General features: G+C 43.8%; 1 protein-coding gene across 1 annotated transcript in view; it reads left to right on the plus strand.

The window, feature by feature from the left end:
* The first annotated feature begins 13,653 nt into the window (after positions 1 to 13,653).
* PHAX (phosphorylated adaptor for RNA export) overlaps positions 13,654 to 19,503 on the plus strand; it is a 50,451-nt gene continuing 44,601 nt past the window's right edge. The window contains exon 1 of the mRNA XM_088475104.1: positions 13,654 to 13,874. Within this exon, the coding sequence (XP_088331230.1) occupies positions 13,770 to 13,874 (105 nt within the window). The 5' untranslated portion in view covers positions 13,654 to 13,769. The remainder of the gene's footprint in view (positions 13,875 to 19,503) is intronic.

The following is a 19,503-nucleotide window of genomic DNA, read 5'->3' on the forward strand; positions in this document are numbered from 1 at the left end:
CAGCTCCAGGCCCTCCCATCAAAACAGGCCCACAGCATCTGTTGTGCTGCTGTAGACAGGAAGCCCCTACAGTAGTCCGAGGCCCCACCCCCTGAATGAGGCCCTGGGTCCACGGGGCCGCGACAGCATATTTTATATTTTTACATACATTAAAAGATATCGCTAACCTAATGAGCCAGCCCGTTTACATATGATCTTCCGGGTGTCTGGCCCCTCCCCATGTACCAGCATCCACCTCTTTACAAGAGCTCCTCCAACCTACAAAAGTGGCTGCAGCTTTGGGTGAGAGATGTGCTGTGGACATCACTCAGGGGATTCTGCACTGTGCAGTGGAATGCTTTCCTCGGGGAGTGGAAGTTACAGGAGCTGCAACATGGGATACATGAGGCCAGTGGGCACCAGGACTGGAACTGCTGCTGCTCTTTTAGGTCAGTCAGTCTCTGCTTGCCGGATGTACACCGACGGGTAAGATGTACAGCCTCATACCCTGCAATATGCTGCTCCCCAGAACTGTCACCTACTGGCTCCCTATGTCCCTGACACACCCCTGACTGCTCTCTATGCCCCTAACTGCTCCCTATGTCCCTGACACACCTTTGACTGCTTCCTATGTCCTTGGCACACCTCTGACTGCTCCCTATGCCTCTGACTGCTACCTATGTCTCAGAGGCACTGTTCAAACAAGTGTTCCCCGCCATTAATGACCTCCCTCACTGTGCCCATATCACTGCCCCCCACCCTACCTCACCTAGATCCCTCTGCCAATCCAGTCACAGTGATACCCCCCTTATTCAGCCCAGTGTTCCCCTAACCACCACTTTCTCACTGCCTTCTTTCCCATCCCAGTGTCCCTCACTCTCTCACTGACCCCCCCATCCTAGTGTCTCCCCCCTTCCCTCCCCCAACCAGCCCCCTGCCCCATCTAACTGCCCCTCATCAAGAACCCCCACAAGCCAATCCAGCCTAGTGTCCCCCCTCCCACCACCATCTTCACTGCCCTCTTTCCATCCAGACCAGTGACCCTGTATATTTCACCCACTACCTCTCCCCATTACCCGCTACCTTTCACCCTCTATCTGGCATCACCCACTGCCTCTCCTTCTTACCCACTGCCTCTTCCTGTCACCATCTCCTTGTCATCCTCTGCTTTCCCTCATCAACCTTTGCCTCTCCCCTACGTCATTATCTCCCCATCATCCTCTCTCTCCTGTCACCCTCTGCCTCTTCAATGCATCACCCTGTTTCTCCATCACCCAAGGCCTCTCCCTGTCACCTTCTCCCTGTTTCCCACTGCCTCCACCCGTCACCCTTTTATATCACCCACTGCCTCCCCCTGTCACCTTTTCAAGGCACCCACTGCCTCTCCATCTCCCACTATCAACTCTCTCTTGTCACCATCTCCCTGGCACCCACTGCATTTCCCCATCACCTTCTGTCACCCACTGCCTCTCCCAGTCACCCTTTACTGTCACCCACTGCCTCTCCATCTCCCACTATCTCTCCCCATCACCTCTGTCTCCTGTCACCCTCTCCATCACCCACTGCTTCTCCCCATCACTCTTTGTTAGTCACTGCCTCTACCTGTCACCCACTGCCTTTCCCCGTCACCCTTTTCTGTCACTCACTGCCTCTCTTCATCCTATCTATCCGTCACCAATCTCTTCTGTCACCCTCTCTCCATCACCCACTGCCTACCTCTGGTATCACCCACTGCCTTCCCGTCACCCTTTCCCAGGCGTCACCCACTGTCTCTCCAATGAGGGCGTAGCTCATGGATACAGAATTCAATTTGAGGCCATGTTCCTTGTTGCAAGGCCACACCCAGTTTCACATGAGTGTGCGCCTTCGGTGTGCACAATCCCCCCTGCTCCTTACCCTGTCATGGTGCCAACCCTGTCATTTTGTTCTGGATCTACCCCTGCCCACACCCCCACAACACTGGTCACATGCACCTGCATTAGCACACAGTAGGTCACACTTCAGTGGCACTGGTCACACCACCTGCATTAGCACACAGTAGGTCCTTCACAAATATCAGCTCCAGGCCCATGAAGACCTTAATCTGGCACTGGCAGCAACATGGCCCAAGCCACCACATCTAAAACATTTTTGTCAAGTCTTATACGTGGTGAAAGCCTTCCTGGCACAGCTGGCCAAACACCAGGTTCCAAGCCTACCATCTCTGGATTTTTAAGTTCATTCCAAAGCCCAGTACCCTTTTCTCCTGGAACAGTTATAATAGAATTTACTGGAGATCACCATTGCAGGAGTACGGGCTTTTGGTGCATACTCAACAGTTCCTTGGCTGCCACATACCTCTTCACTATTTCTACCAGCTGGTCTGGTGTTGTGCTCGAACAGGCATTGTGACACCCAAACGAGTCAAAATGGCAGTTTTTTAACTTATCACAGTTCATTGGCATCAGTAAGGCTTAAGTGAAAATATGCCTTTTGTGGTTCCCGACAGGAAGGGTGCCAAAAGGCCTGCCAACTGATTTGTAGGCCAGATTTTTCTCACCACTATTCTTTCAAAAGTTGTTAGATAGGCTTCAACATCATCACTCTTGTCATCTTTTGCAAACAATTAGTAGCCTGTATGCAGCTGGAGCTAGTTCTGACATCTGTGAATGCATTTCCAGACATTGCTGCCAGGCACCACCTCTTTCAAGGCTTCATGGGCTTGACACTGCTGCCTCTGGGTTTCCTCAGCATCCATTTGTTGTCGCCTTACGGAGATCATTGATATCCAATTGTTGTTGCTTTTGGACATCATCAATGGCTAATTCCTGCTTTCTGGTAGATTCCTGCTGAGCTGCTCTAGCAGCGCATTAACTTTGTCTTTCTTGGTATATTGTGATGTAGGAGGGAAGCAAAATCTGGCTCCACTACGCATCTGACAATAACACCAACAGGAATTTCACAACATAAGTATTTTCCCAATAGCAAAAAAAATTGGGTAAGAGTGCCATCTCCTGGGGTAAACAGTTGCACTTGTCATGCAGCAGCCAAGTAGTATACACCGGCCCAGGGCCTTGGTACAAGGATCCGCAGCTAGTTTTATTAGCAGCACAAAAATAAACAAAACATAAAAGTAGATCCTGGCCTGTCCGGCTCTAACGAAACAAAATGATTCTTTTTCTCAGAGTTGTGGGACCTAACGTCCCTTGCACAAAACAGAAGTCTTTAGTGCAGCACTTACATTCTGTAATCACAGCATCTCTCAAAAGGCCTCTGACCTGTGATAACACAGGAATATGAGGTTGTACATATTCCTTCAGCAATTCACGAATATATGCATGTTTATGTTCATTTATTTTTCCCTATATTGCAATGTAGAATATATAAAAATGTTTAAGATGATATTCAGTATTAGTATAGTTGTGTGAGGTGCAGCTGGGTCGCATTTGTCGAATGGTCTCAACCCTGGAGAGGATTAAGGCCTACCCTTTCCCCTAAAAATTAAATAGATGATGTATTAATAAGTATATAGAGATTAGTGTTTGTTTCTATGCAGGTGTGATTAACTGCAGAGATATGGATAAGTTAGAACTGATGAAGCAGCCATTTATTTTAATGGTTCAGCAACAAAGACTTGTAGGTTTAAATCTGTGTCAGTTTTAACGTGAGCAAACTAGCAGAAAGCCAGTCTCAGATTTTATAAATAAAAAGGGCTAATCAAGACAGCCTTGGCCTACAAGAAGCAGGAACTAGTAGCTACATGAGAACAGAACAAGAAGATAACATTACATTATGGTTAGGACATATAACAAATTAGTGTCTAGCACGTATGAATATTAATTTAATTAATATTCACCATTTTGAATGTGTTGAGGCTATGGACAGATGATAGTATAAAGTATAGACCAGGGACAGAGTCGGGGGAGCACTCGGAGACAGAGGAGAGAGGGAGCAACCAATGAGAGTCGTGCTGGTGCCGTTGTCATACGTATGAAATTGGCTGGCTGGTACGCTGCACTGGGTGTCACAAATTATTACTTACTGCTGCTAATATAATCTATGTCTTTTGTTGTGAGTCTGCACTGGCAAAATACATGTATACTTACGCTGTCTGTAAGTAAAAGCATTGTCATTTATTTTAGAATCTGCACTGGTGTGAATTATTTAATTTCTTCTTATAACAAGTAAGGTTTATAAATAAATATAGAACAAATCACGTTATCACCTGTTTCCCAGGCAGTGAGAGACTGACTACAAAGACTGACACACCCTCTATCAGCCTCTCACAGGTGGTCTAACAATAAAGGCTGCTAATCAGCTTCTGTCTACTTGTAAAATATTATATATATATATATATATATATATATATATAAAATAGGAGTTTTGCTCCTAAAGGTAAGGTATAGTGCATACAGATCAATTTTGTAATATCCCGATGTAAGCACATCATAAAAAATGGATAACGATCATTCTAGGTAGAATATGCTAAATTAAAATAAAAAGGTTCAAAAGATGTTTACACCTATTGGATTTAAACTTAGTAAAGAAATGGAATGTGTGGTACAAATGAATCTCTCCAAATGTGATCATTACTGTTAGAAATATGAGTGTAGTTTTAAAAAAGGTGAAGATCCTAATAATCTTTCTAAATGAGGAATGAAAAGAGAGTCCTTTGTTATAGTATCCTTAAACAGCACAGGAAACTTTAGAAAAAGGAAGCCTGATGTGCATTTCACAGGTGTGCTGCCTGCTTCTTCAGAAGAGCGATACATTTTGTGCTTGAGAGTAAATACACAGGGGCCCATTTATCAACGAGCTTTATCATATGCAATGAGTTTTAAAACTTGTTGTGTGTGATAATGGTGTTCCAGCCAATCAGCTACAAACTGTCATCTGTTTAAAAAATGACAGTTGGGAGCTGATTGGCTTCACCCATTTATCATATGCAACGAGTTTTAAAACTTTTTTTTTTGTTACTTCTATTGGTGATGAGGTGCAGGTCTTGTTTGTATGATAATTGTGTAATACGCCTGTGATAAACCAAACATTTTTAAAATAGTACATTTCCAATTTAAATTAGCTAAACCATTTATATTTGTGTCTCACACACAAACTCTTAAGGCTAAAGGTGCATACACACACAACGATTTTGTTACCAACGAATTTAGGAACGATTTTCTGTCAGATTAATTAAAGTGTAATGAACGATTTTTTTGAACTACAAACGATTTTTGTATATTCCCTTAATGAAAATCGTTGAGTTGACAAGTCGGACTTAACTACAAACTACAAACGTGAATGCGCATGAACGATAATCGTTCATCATTTGACTCAGAAAGTGAACAATTTGACTCAGAAAGTGAACAATTTTTTCAAACGATTATCGTTAACCGATATCGTTTAATGATAATGGTTCAAAAATCGTTGTGTGTGTATGCAGCTTTATACACACTAGACCAGGGGTAGCCAACCCTGGTCCTCGTGAGCTACCAACAGTGCATGTTTTCCAGGTCTCCTCACAGAATCACAAGTGAAATAATTAGTTTCACCTGTGTATCTTTTCAAATGTGTTAGAGAGTAATGAATACACCTGTGCACTGTTGGTAGCTCTCGAGGACCGAGGTTGGCTAGCCCTGCACTAGACAATGTGTTGTATGAGTGATATTGGTGAAAGATATTGGTGCACACACTGAACGATATCATTAACGATATCAGTGACATCATCCTGCCACATCCCTGAACAGGCACTTTCTGACGATATTGTCAGATTGCCCAGCATGTTTGCATGACAGCAAACAATGTTAACGACCCCTGGGAGTGCACATTGTTAGTCGTTTGGTGCATACACACTGGACGATTTGAACTATATAATTATCGTTCATATCGTTCACTTTTATCGTCTAGTGTGTATGCCCCATAACTAATATACTGCACAGTGATCACCCAAACTGACAGCCATACAGTACACAGAGATCACCTCATTGTGAATCATATATTGCACATAAATATTCTTCACTGCCAGTCATTTCACAGAAATGCCCATATTGCCATTTTTACATTGCACAGACACCCCTAACTGGAGTCATACATTTTATAGGTAACCATGGGCCTAATTCAGCAGTGAACGCTCGTGCACTGCTCAATGTAGATACCCGATGGTGGGGATGGCTATTCCAGGCAGCTCCTACAGTGCAGATGCCTGAATTTCTGTCTCTTGCATTCCAGCAGTTTTAGGCATTGGTACTTCTGCCCATGTCTTTTGTTCTATGTATGGCTCCAGCAGCAGGACTGCAAGAGCTGTGAACAGCAACCTGCTCTTGGAGAGCATGCTGCAAGTGCTGATAATAAAATGATTTATTCTAGCATGAATGGTGGTGCGTGCCTTGCCTTCTAGCCACCAGGACCACAGGATCTAATTTGTTTGCTAGTCACAAGGAATTTGAGGTCTGATTTGTAAAGAAAATTTTCTCCTAGACAGGAGTTGTCTGAATTGATCAATAGCCACCTGGAATAAAGGTTTTGAAGGAATGTGGGGGTCTGCTTTGTTTGCTAGCTACCATCATTGTAAGTTCTGCTGTGTATATGCCACAAAGATCATGTTGTCTGTTTTGTATACTAGCCATTTGGAATGTGAAGAACATTCTTGAATTACCAAAGTCTAGATTCAATATATACACAATTAGTGCAAATCCAAAAATAAAGTAGCAATATTTTTTACATAGCTGTGAGCCTAACTCTATGATCAAGTTTGCTGTCTTGTTGGTATCCTACCTACTAAGCCTATGAGCTGACAATCTCTCTTCTTTCTTGTTAATAGTAAATTATTTTCTGACTTGCACCATTCTTAATTCACAACCACATTAGTTAGTTTTTTGGTTCGATAGTGATCATGTTGTAATGCATAAGAACAATAGCCAAGGTCAAAATCAGAATACCAAGTGGAGCACCAGGGAGGAGACAGAATTAGGTCACAAGCAAGCCAAGGGTCAGGAAGGCCATAACCTTTCCAATCTACTAGAAATTGCACTGTACCTGTGTCACTCTGGAATCCAGTATCTGTTTCACCTCATATTCCTTTTGGTGGTCTACTGGAATAACCACAGGAAGATTACCAAGTATCAAAAACCGATTGATCACCAGTGATTTGAGAAAAGAAACATTGAACACTTTGGGGGTGGGGTCATTCAGACTCAGTCGCAAGCACCGATGTGCTCGCAACCGGGTCGATGGGTAGCCCTGCGCACACACAGCGGCCGCACTGCGTGTGCGCAAGCCTCGGAGCGAGAAACTCTCTCACTCCGGAGCTCGCAGCAAATGAGGCGGCTATCTTTGTTGATCGACAGCTCGCCCCTTTTTGTAGGCGGGCCGGGGGGGGTGGTTTCCAAAATGGAGGCGTTCCTTAAGGAACGCCTACCGTTTTGTGGACGGCCGCACTGACATCATCAGTGATGTCAGTGGGGAGCTTCCTGCTCCATCAGAGCAGAAAGCTCCCTGGGCCTTGCGAGTGCCCAGACCCAACCTTAGGGTCTGATTGCAAGCCCCGATGGTTGCGAAGGTGATCACCATCGCGACCATCACCCTGGTCGCTAGCTAAGCTGTGGGTGGTAACAAAGGATTACAAAAGTGAAAGTTAGATTTAGGATTGTTTAGTTTGTCCCATTACTTTTGACCCCTTAAAAAGTGGGAGGCACATATAGAAACCGTTATAATTCCTACACCGTTCACCTGATTTGGATGTAACAATTGCCGAAGATTACAGCAATGACCGGAGCATCCTGAGGATGCTCCGGGGAGCTGTAAGGGCAGTGGTGTGACAGTCCGAAGTGATCTAGGGATGCTCCAGGTGGCACTGCTGCATAGATTCTGGCTGCAGGGTGCCATTCTACGCACCCTGCTAGCCAGATAAGGCTAGCAGAAAAAAGCTCAGAGGACCAGACCAAATTATTCCAACGGCCTTATATGGCCCCCCGGGCCTGAGGTTCCCCATCCCTGGTCTGCATCATCTACTAAAGCCTATGCCCAAGAGCATATAGTCAGGGCATCTAAAATCAAAGAAAAAATATTTTACAGTGGTAAAGAAAAAAACATCAATGGGAAAGTTAGCTGCAGAAAGACATAAAATTGGCAATGTCTTTCACCACACGAAGTGGCAAGGAAATGCTAAGGCCTTTATTTATGACTTGTGGTTCTGTCTCTTTTGATGATATAAGCACATGTGAACATGCTGACATATAAATAGAGGATGCTTCTGTGGAAGTGCGCCAGGATGAGGAAAATATTTGTATAGCTGATGTTGTTTGTGTAAATCAGGCACCAGTGGAAGAAACAGTTGTTGCTCATTATAAGGAAAAGCCCATTGTCATGTCTGGGCTTGAGACAAAAAAAAATCCACTTCTTATGTGTGGAATTATTTCTACACAAATCCGGAGTACAATTGTCAAGCCATCTGTACCCTTTGTAAAGCCAGAATAAGTAGAGGTAGGAACCTTAACCATCTAGGAACCTTCTATCTGTTACGTCATCTGCAGCGCATCCGTCAAAAAAGTTTTTTTTACAAATTTGGCTAAAAAAGTACCAAAAACAGTCCAGTTTCAGCTAACTCCGTTCTCTCTGCTAGGTGCAAGCACCTGCCATATTCACCACCACTTTCATCAACAATATCCTCAACCATGAAGCAATTGGTTTGTTTGAGCCCCCAGAAGACAAGCTACCAATGGGCAGCTGACATTGCTGGCAATGATCTCTACGTGCACAAACTAGCTTTAGAGGCAAGATGTTGTCACCATCATCATCTGATTCCTCACCCTCATCAGTGTCTACATCATCTTTCTTCACACAATATTAATTTATCCTCGCTGGAATCCACCATTACAGGTGCCTCTGTAATTTTTGGACGTAATTGGCGGTAAAGGTCTTCCTCGTGGACTCTGTAGTTAATTTTGATGAACATCAACTTTTCCGCATTTTGAGGAAGAAGCCTCCAACACCGATCGCTGACAAGGTTCCTGGCTGTGCTGAAAACTCATTCGGAGTACACACTGGAGGGTGGGCAGCTCTAGTAAAGCAAATCCAGTTTGTGCAAGGACCTCCAAATTGCCTTTTTTTCCTGGTAGTAGTCAAACGGACTGTCTGACATGCCTATTTGGATGCTATAATTAAAAATAGTCCTCAACCATTCTTTGAATGGTGACCGTATCAGATGGAGTCACGGTAAAGGTCTCATTAATTTAACTGTAGGCACTTCTTTTAGACCCGACCAGATATCAAAACTTGGTTGTGTTGACTCACCTGCATCGCCAGTGGGTCTTTTGGGAAAGTTTCGTTTTTCCTTGGCAGCCGCACTTGCAGGAGAAACTGACGGAGGTGCCATCGCTGCATCATGTGCCACTTGAGCTGACAATTTGCTTACCAACAGGTCTTTGCATCTCTTCAGATGTGTGTCCATTGGGAAGACACGACATATGACTTAAAACATAGGATCGACAAAATGTACTGACCCGATTGGAAGGTCCTGACAACCCTTGGTTCCTGGTGAAGCGAATAAAGGACTTGATCTACAAGTCCAATGTATTTTGCAGTATCACTTTTTCAGTTCCTCCTTCAGTTTATCAAGTTGCTTTTCCAGCAGTCTAAATAGGAGAATTACCTGACTCAAGCTGGCAGTATCTGAACTCACTTCACAGGTGACTACTTCGAAGAGTTTTAGCACTTTGCACAACACAGAAAGTATTTTGAGCTAAAGTTAGGTGCATTCCCCCTCTTCTTCCTATGTCTTAGTTCGCTGTGTAGCTTTGGATGGCTTTTTGCTGTTCCTCCATCCGCTGAAGCATATAAAGGGTGGAGTTGCACCTTGTAACTACCTCTTGCTTCAGCTGGTGGCAGGGCAAATTCAACATTTCTTGCAGGTGCTGCAATCTTCTACATGCTCCTGCTGAATGGCGAAAATGTCCAGAAATTTTTGGGCCAGAGAGAACATCTCCAGCACGGCCCTGTAATTTTAAAAAAAAATAAATGCACCACTAAGTTGATTGCGTGAGAAAAACATAGGACATGTTGAAATTCACCCAGCTGTAATGCTATCACAATATTGGTGGCATTGTCAGAAATTATGAATCCTGAGGAGAGTCCAAGCGGGGTAAGCCATTTTGCAATAACTTCCCTGAGTTTTTCTAATAGATTGTCAGCGGTATGCCTCTTAGTGAAACAGGTGATACACAGAGTAACCTGCCTCTGAATGAGCTGCTGTTTCTTAGATGCTGCTGCTGTTGGTGCCACTGAAGGCAATGCACCTACCCAGTGGGCTGTTACAGTCATGTACTATTATGTTTGCTGTTTCACTTGCCCACATCTGTGGGTACAATGGCATTTTTGAGGACACATTCATTTTTTCAACATCCCTGTACAGGCTAGGAATTGCTTTTCTAGTGAAGTGGAATCTAGGTGGGAAGTAGTAGTGGGGCCACAGGGCCACAATTAACTGTCTAAAACTAAAACCCACTGCATAACTGGTGGATATTGGACGCACATCTAATACCAGCATAGATGTTATGGCGTCAGTGATCCGCTGTGCAACTGGGTGACTGCTGTCATACTTGCTCAAACTTGCAAAGGATTGTTTAACAGTCAGTTGTTCTTTTAAACTACTACTGGGGTGAAGATCCACTCCCAGGAGCAGCAGCGTAAACGTAGTGCTCAAGGATTCTTCTGAGGTAAGAACTGATGTGAATAATTTAATATTTTTTGTAAATGCCTCCTCCTCTCCTCCCTCATAAATTTGCTTCAGAATAAAAAAAAAATTACTACTAATCAACCCTTCCTTTCCCTGCCTTCAACTACATACATACTCCAACTCCCTCATGTCTCTTGAATAATGAAAACATTTGTTTCCTGATGTGCCACATTGGAATTTGGACTGCCACACCCACTGAAATCTTCTACATGCGGTTGCTGAATGACAATTGTGTCCAGAAATTACATACAGTGCGTAAGCTAAACTGAGGCACGCCACCTGTTGTTGACTAATAACTTCCAGTAGGTCCAGCAAACATCACGGATGCTGGGAGTTCTAGTTCAGCTGGAGAGCTACAGTCTGCTTTCCTCTGATGTAAACAGTAAGTCTTGGTCCCATTATCCCTAATAACCTCCCTGAGGACAAAGTAAATGTCTGTTTACAGTGTGTACTAGCAGAACCTCCACAAGTAAGGCCAAAGCATTTCTATTAGTTGTATAAAAAACACCTCTCCAGATCAAAGACTTCTTTCATGAACTGGAGAACTTTTTCGTACATTGATCTTCCCTTATAATTTTTTTTAAGAATCAAAACATTAAAATAAATTAAAAATGAATCAATCCTTCTGCCTTTCCCTGACTTTAGTCCTTAAACATATTTCAACTCCCTCTGGCATCTGACCTAGTTCTTGATTAATTAAAACATTCTTGGTATTTAAACTTCCTATGAGGTCGTATAGTTTATTAAACTGTCATCCTGTCTGCCACTGCAGTACTACTCTGTGCCATGTTTAAAGCTGAACTGCCACAGCTAGTTGGATGCAACCTTTTGGCCTAAACTGGATGAAATCAAGTTGTTATTGAGGTTAATAATACTGTAGGAACAAAAACAAGCCCAAATTATGTGACTTTAGCTGTTTTTATGATTTTTTTTACAAAAAAATACAGATCCAAAGCCAAAACATGCAAGGGCCGTTTTGCCAAAACCAAATTCAGGTCCAAAACACAAAGGAGATACATATCAAAAAAAAAACAACACGGGGGTCGGCACACATCCCTAGCATAAATAGGAATGTCATTCTGTAGAATTCACGCTGATTTCTCTGTCATGATCTATGCTGCTGTGCACAGTCAAAAGACAAGATCTTTAAATAAACTTTTGTTTCTACCAGCTGAAGTATCCGGCGTTAAATCTTCAAGTTATTAAGCCTTATTATGTGATGTCGTCCAAATCCATCCATTGGAAGGCCTAGAACAGGCTACCTGGGTCACAGTTGTGCTTGGCACAATCTGTCGTAAGGTCCGACCGGGGGAATGTAGTCAAGAAACCGATATGCCAACGCTGAAATCCAAACAAGGAAGTTAAGATAGGCGTTGATATTACCGACGCCTATCTTAATCCTGACGCTGGAAACCAGGAGGACGCATGCCCATATGAGTTAAGTCTGGGGTGCCCGTCCTGTTAGCCGCGGGGGGGAGAGTTAGTTTTATAGCTGTTAGCGGGGGTTAGCGTTAGGTTTTGAAGGGGGGAGGTTAGGCACCCTTAGGGGGGAGGGTTAGGGTCAGGCACCACTGTGGGGGGGTAAGGTTTAGGCACAGAGGGGGACTAACGGGGAGGGTTAGGGTGCAGGGGGGGTTAGGCTACAAGAAGGGAGGGTAAGTATACTTACCCGACCCGTCGGGACACCATCGGGATACCGCTGTCAGTATTGTGACCGGAACCTTAACCCCCTAGTATGTCTTCTGAATCCAATATTACAACTCTGTGAAGTTTTTGTCTAAATCCATCTAGTAGGTTCAAAACAGGTTCCCCAGGTCAAAGTTCTGCCCAGCATACACCAATGGGAGGTCTGACCCTAACCCTCTAAAACCTGGCCAGGATCCAACTGGACCACCTCGCGTTGGCTTCATCCCAATTGGTGCAGGGGTGTCTTAATGCATAATCAGACAAACATGATGTATCCACAGAGCTGTAAATAGGGGTGTGTGACCAGTGCCACTGCACAGAGCCCAGGACTCTATAGGCGGCACCGTGTTTGCCACATGGCCCTTGCTTCTGGCTAGCAGGGTGCCTGGAACAGCATTATGCAGCCAGTAACGCTGCAGCAGTTGCGCCCATAGCGCCCTTGATATGATACAGGCAGGCACCTTGCCGTATAAACAGATGCAGAGTGTCTTCTATATGCTTCAAGAATTGCCGCACTTCTGGATGCTTACTGGCCTCGCCCCCTATGCAGGCATCATGCATAAAGGGGGGTGGGGTCAGCACAGGGCTCATTAAAACCCGGTTACAGCACTGTGTATTAAACTGTGGAGAGAGATTAAAGGGTCTATGCACTAAGCCTCGAGTGAAATAAAGTGGACGGAGATAAAGTACCAACCAATCAACTCCTACCTGTCATTTTTCAAAATCAGCCTGACAGTTAGGAGCTAATTGGTTGGTACCTTATCGCTATCCACTTTATCTTTCTCAAAGGCTTATGCTGGGTACACACTGGCCGATGAATTGATCGACCAATATATCGTGTGCCCGACGGCCAGTGATATGTCTGTGAACTACGTCGTTCACAGACATATCGCGTCAGATATATCTGTCCATCATGCTGTTTATACGGGCAGGCGGTCGACCACCGCGTACACTTGCAGCGGAGGAAATGGGGACCCCCAGCCAGATGATGGTTGTTCAGTGTGTATGAACAACCATCATCTGCAGATATGTCGATATGTCTGTTAGGTGTGTACCCAGCTGTAGTGAAAAGACCACTTTGTTGATTGTAAAGCTATCACTTTGGAACATATATCAAAGTGCCAAACCAAACTCCAGTCTCTCACCATGTCTAAGCATCTTAAAAGTTGTGATTAATGGAATTTATGAACCACATGTCTTTTTGAGCCGTGTCAGGACACCCATCCCTGAACCCTTAATAAAGCTGCTGTGTGCAGGGCTACTACAGCGCATCTGCCTGTTTCCTCTGGTTATTAGCTCAGACCTATGACCCCGGAAGGAATGCGGCTCTAGCACCTGCCTCTTTTCGCCCCCTCCTCGTCGCTTTGACGCGATTCCGCTCTCTGAGTTCGGTGTCATGGCGCTGGAGAGCACCCGGGAAATGATGGAGGATGGGGAGCTCAGCGGCGGCTCTGACACAGACATGAAGATGTCGGCGCCGGGAGAGAAAGCAGCGCAGCAGGTAGCCAGCAACGTTACACATATGTAGTCAGCAACGTTACACTCATGTAACTTAGGTAATGCGTGCTGCAATGTACCCTGTGTGCTGGGGTGTACCCTGGTGCATATCTATAACGTACCCTGGTGCATTAATATATCCCAGCTCTGCGTTTGTGTTATTGTGAGGTGACTGTATTTTATTTCAACTTTTGTGCACTTTGCTGGTCGTACTGCTGGGACTTGTAGTTCTGTAACATCTGGGTAGTCACAGGTGACCCGCCTGGGACTTTCTATACTGGAGTGTAGACTTTGTGAGGTGCTGCATGTTATTTGGGTAATAATGTGAAACCACAGGTATCGTATCTGTTACTTTTATGTAGTCTGTGGCCTTTATTTACCTTGCTATGTGCTGAAACATGCCTAGTTGCTGCCATACTACTCCTTATTAAGTTACTTTAGTGCTATAGTTTTTTTTTTTAATAAATAATTGAAGTCTTCTAGAATGTAGGTATTTTATTAATCTATATTAACATTGTAGCCATGTGCATCCTATTAGGAGCTAGTTTGCAAATCAAGTTTGTTTCATGAAGCATACACAAGTGTGCGCACCTGAGAAATGCGATATCCAATTTGAAATGCCAATTTGCGGACTGACAGTGAGATTGCACAACTTTTCTACATAGTGCCTGGGAGATGTGCATATAAAAGTGGGGAAACTATCCTGGACCCCAGAAAAGTAACTGACAGCAGGACCATATAGAAGGCTGTTTGTGTCCATAAGGGAAGTTCTGGAGTTTATTAACTGGCAAATGGCTGATTTTTGCACTTAATGGTAGAGAAATGATCGCAAGCAAATGTTTTTTTTTGCAATTAAAGTCTTTCTAGCATTTTGAGGTACAGAAAAATCTGTATAGTAGGTTTTCAGTGCTTTTGTGTTTTTATGAGTTTGTTAAAAGTTGTAATAAACACTTTTTGATCTCTTATCTGCAAGTTCAAAACCCATCTCACCATTAATACAACACCTCCACATGCCTGAGTTGGGTATGGGATGCCGGCGCTCGGGAACCCAGTGGTCCCGACAGTGTTAGGATACAGACACCTGTCGGTTGGTATCCTAACCCTCTCTTTACCCTAACCTAGTGTTCCCGATTTCCAAAGGGCAGAAACGCGCCCTGCCCCTTCTGGCGGCGCCCTGCAGGCCTGGCATCTATTTATTAACACAGGAGATCTTGGGGACAGCCCGGCATGTCCGCAAGTGCCCGGGCATGCCCCTAAGAGTGGTGAAAAGAAGCAGAGCAAGAGCGACACCCCAGGCAGGAAAGAGGAACTGCACAGGTTTTAACAGGTGCAGGGCGCTAGAATGAACACTTACTATTATCTGCATTTGCACCAAATCTCCGTAGTATAGGATATCAGTCTGAAATCAGACAGATTTCTAGCTGGATCCTCTGTCTGTGGTATGCTTCTATGTACAAACGCCTCAGTACTACCAAGTAATGCCCATTCAGCTGTAAATGAGTAGTGTCTGAGATGCATACGAATGCTTTAAGTTACATATGCAGGCTGCAAAGCATGCGCATTTTGCTAGAAATAATGAGATCGACCACCTCCGGGATAGCGTGCAACTCAGAAACAGGCCGGTATCGCTTTAAGTTGTGTATCTATCATTGCATCTTAGTATAGTGCTTTAACAAGTTATGAAAACTATATAGTAGTTCCTAGCATAGAATAGTCTACATTTAAATGTTTCACAGTTATTTGCATTGTTTTTTTGTTTTTTTTTGTTTCTAATGTCAATCTGATTCTGCTATATTTTTTTTCTTTTATTGTTATACATAAAATGTTTAAACTCTAATATGAAAATAATGAACAATTGGTTGTACAGTTTTTTTTTTCATATAAACAAGCATGAAAAGGAGAGGGGCAAAGCGGTAGGAGGACAGGAAAAAATGAGTGTGCAGTGAACACAAAAAGGAAAAGAAAAGACTACCACTTCAAAACAGAACAAAGGTCTTCTAATAAAGCAATATGTTGAAGCTGCCATAACAAGAACCACTCAGTGGAAAATACTGCTACCATTTCTTCCAAGATATTGGCCCAACGAAGAGTTATCGGACTCGTTCAAGGCCAAATATTGTTAACGGATCCCTATTTCGAGTTTTGTGTGAGAAGGTTAATAAAGCATTCAGTAGGGTTAGTGTTCACTCTAGGATTTTGTTTTCAGTCACTGATCACTGAGGAGGTTACACTTTCATTTTTAAGGGAGAAAAAATTTGGATGCGACATCACTACAGCTGTGTGATGTATTAGGAATTGAGTGTACTAAAGTGTAGCGTAGTATTAAATATTCTTTACCATTCAACACCCCCCTACGTGCCCACTTTAATTCCCCTCAGGCCAGCTACATACTCTTTCAGTGCCCTTTACACTACCTTGCATGCAGTAGAGAAAAGCCCTTTCCTGGTGTACATTCGTGCATCCGAATGTGCTCACGATGTGAAATCTTGAGAGATTTCCCTTGAACTTTTCCCGGCAGCTTTCCCGACAGTCCAGGACACGATATGGTGCTAAAAAGTGTCCTATTTGACCAACGATCTACCATGCGTCCTTAACGATTTCCAGTGGTAGTGTACAACATTGACATATCTTACCTGCTGTAGTCAAGATCTGAAGATGCGATTTACGACCGCAGGGACGCTCATCGTTATCGTGTGTGGGCACTCACAATTTGGACATACACTCTAGGTCCTGCGCAGGGCGCCGGACCTAGAGAAAAGGCACTTCTGCGTGCGCCCAAAAATGGGGCGCGTCTTTATGACGTGTCCCCACTTCGTCACTCTTGGGGGTGTACCCGGCACTTAGACATGCCGGGCTGACCCCAAGCACTGTGGCTGCTGCACTGCCGTTTTCCCCATCCGCGGGACTCTTCAGCCCACGGGAGGGGACAGAATCCGCAGGATATTTCAGCGGGGCACCGCGCTGGTGGCCAGGGTGCTGTCTGTCCTTTAGAAATAGGGCAGTGCGCCCCGCTGAGACAGGCTAGCGGGAACGCTAGATGCATCGAAATCTGGTGAATCGTGCAAAATATTGTCTAGTGTGTACGCACCTTTACTGTCCACATCTGTAGATGCTGAAATACTGATTGATGCGCCTTTAGACACAATATTGGTAGGATCATTGAAACTTGCACCAGCCCAATGGCAGGTACAGTTTTTCCATCCTAGTATTGCCTCCTATGTGAGCGATTGAGTCTCTGTATTTGCAACCACTGTCACAACATGCCTGCGACACTCGCATAACACTCCATTAAGATAGTCTATCTCTGAACGTGAGCTAAGCTACCTCCCTGTCACTGCTAGGTGTATACTACACTCTTTTCTAGGTAATCTGTGCCAGATATTCTATATACTATCTAATTTTATATTAAGTTGGTATAACAAAAATGTTATAACTGTTCCTTTAAAACTAGATCTCCAATATGTTATAGGTAGTATCTGGCACAATGGTGCGTGCCATGCAAATAACAGGATGACATAAAAATGGCTGGGTACACTCACTAGGTCCTCTATGGTGTCCGCTACATAGAAGATAGGACCACTACAAAATGGCCGCCACAATATGGGAAGTTCATCTCTCGAACAGGAATAAAAACGTGTGCACAGTCCGTCCTAACCACTTCTTTAGACGGGATTAGCCGCTTTCATTTCCTGGTGCTATAAGCCGCGTTAAGTACTAATGGATGCCCCAATGGAAAAAGCTATTGAATTGCTCCGCTGGGCGCTTGTTCGTATAGATACCTAGCAGGTGGCGCGCAAAACAATTGAATTGTATTTTTCCGTTCTGTAATTGTCATGCTTCAATAAAGAATTTTTAGGGTACTTACTAGCCCCAGTCGGGATCTTCAGCATTAGGGCTTGCGGCGTTGGCATTTAGTCAGATGGCTTCCTGGCCGTCGGCATTTCATACCCAACCCATAATATATGTATACGTGTGTGTGTGTATATTATTGATTCCTGCTAGTCGCTATTTAGCGCTGCAAGTCGCTTAAGAAAGAATTGCTTTCCAGTCCAATCGTGTGGTTCCAAAGCACAAAAAGTTATTTATGTAATGAAAAAGTAACACAGTGAAGACTTAACAATTGGAGTAAAAAGCAATCAATAATAGTACAAGCCGACACATACGCATGCGCACTGGTCCCAGCATACAGTCATCAATCCAGAAGTCTGATCATCCAAGAGAATGTCTGTACACTGGGGTCGGGTCACTGCTTATATACCTTACAGAGTTCTACGTTAACAAAGGAACTAGTTTACAGGTTTCCATTGGTTCTTGCTTCTGGATAATCTGGTCATTGGTTGATTCATACGGTGTCATCAGGGGCATGTCTCAGTCAACGGTCTCTTTGTGTAGTTTTCCCGCCGAACAACTGGTTAATACTAGCTACAACACTGCATATAGATACTAACATTCAATGCAATAACTCCCTATCATCCATAACTAGCGGACACAAGATGCGACTTCTTTGCCGATAGGAACGGGAGTCTGCAAATAAACAGGGAGTTAGTATGATACCAAACATGACATGTTCACTATGCTCTGAACCTTAGATCTCGTTTAAGTACATATTACATCATAATTATAAGTTAAAAATACCTTTAATAACACTGGTTATTAACTATAATGTGTGGGAACCATCTTGCATATGTGCGTCTGTGTGTTGAAATAGCAACTATATACAAATGAGCGTCCATGTGTGAGTATGTGCTTAGGCATATGAGCGTTCGTGTATTTAAGTATATATTCATTTATATGTGCGTTATGTGCATCAGTGAATGTTTGTTGTGAATATGCAGTTTAGCGCATCGGATTGCGTGACGTAAAGTAGCGTCATGGTTTACTCGACTATAGACGACTAGATCGTCAGATAATTGTGTGCGATCATATTCAATTATTTGACTTCGAATATATATATATATATATATATATATATATATATATATCACCCTGTCACTAAGCAAGCTAATCGCCTGCAGAGTAAACAGAAAACCAGCACTCACGTTTAGATGAATCCACAGGTTTCTTGACAAGGCATTTGAACAGACATACCACATAGCTATCAGTGGCCCAACGATCGTTTCAACTGTACTTCAGTTTTCCTCAGGGGCTAACACATACTGAGCCCTGGAGCTCTTCATTACCCCAAAAAGGGCGCCAAAATCAGTAAAGCCCAAATCATGCTGTTGTCTTGGCCACGCCCCTCGGCGTTGATTGGCTACAAGGCATCAGGTGGGTGGGCGGGCTTTAAAAGGTAAATAAACGGCCTCCGTTTGTTACACATACATGGCTGTCAGTATGAGTACTGTAGCCTGCGCTGTGGACTGGGCAGATCATGACAACATAGAACAAAACAAACACATACACATATGACTATGAAATAATTAGTGAATCATCGCTGATATCAGTCTCTAGACAGCATCAATTTGGAGAAACCGGCCAACTGGTATCACAGCGCTGGCAACTTCATAATTCCATCATATAGCATTGATCTGTAACTGCATATAATCACTTACAAAGCCATATAGACATGAAACATGACAGTGTTAATGCATACTATACTATTGGCTGTATATTCATTTAAATGTGTTGGCAAT

The sequence above is a fragment of the Taudactylus pleione genome, unplaced genomic scaffold (genome assembly GCF_031769625.1).
Source record: "Taudactylus pleione unplaced genomic scaffold, aTauple2 ptg000162l, whole genome shotgun sequence".
Lineage (NCBI taxonomy): Eukaryota > Metazoa > Chordata > Amphibia > Anura > Myobatrachidae > Taudactylus > Taudactylus pleione.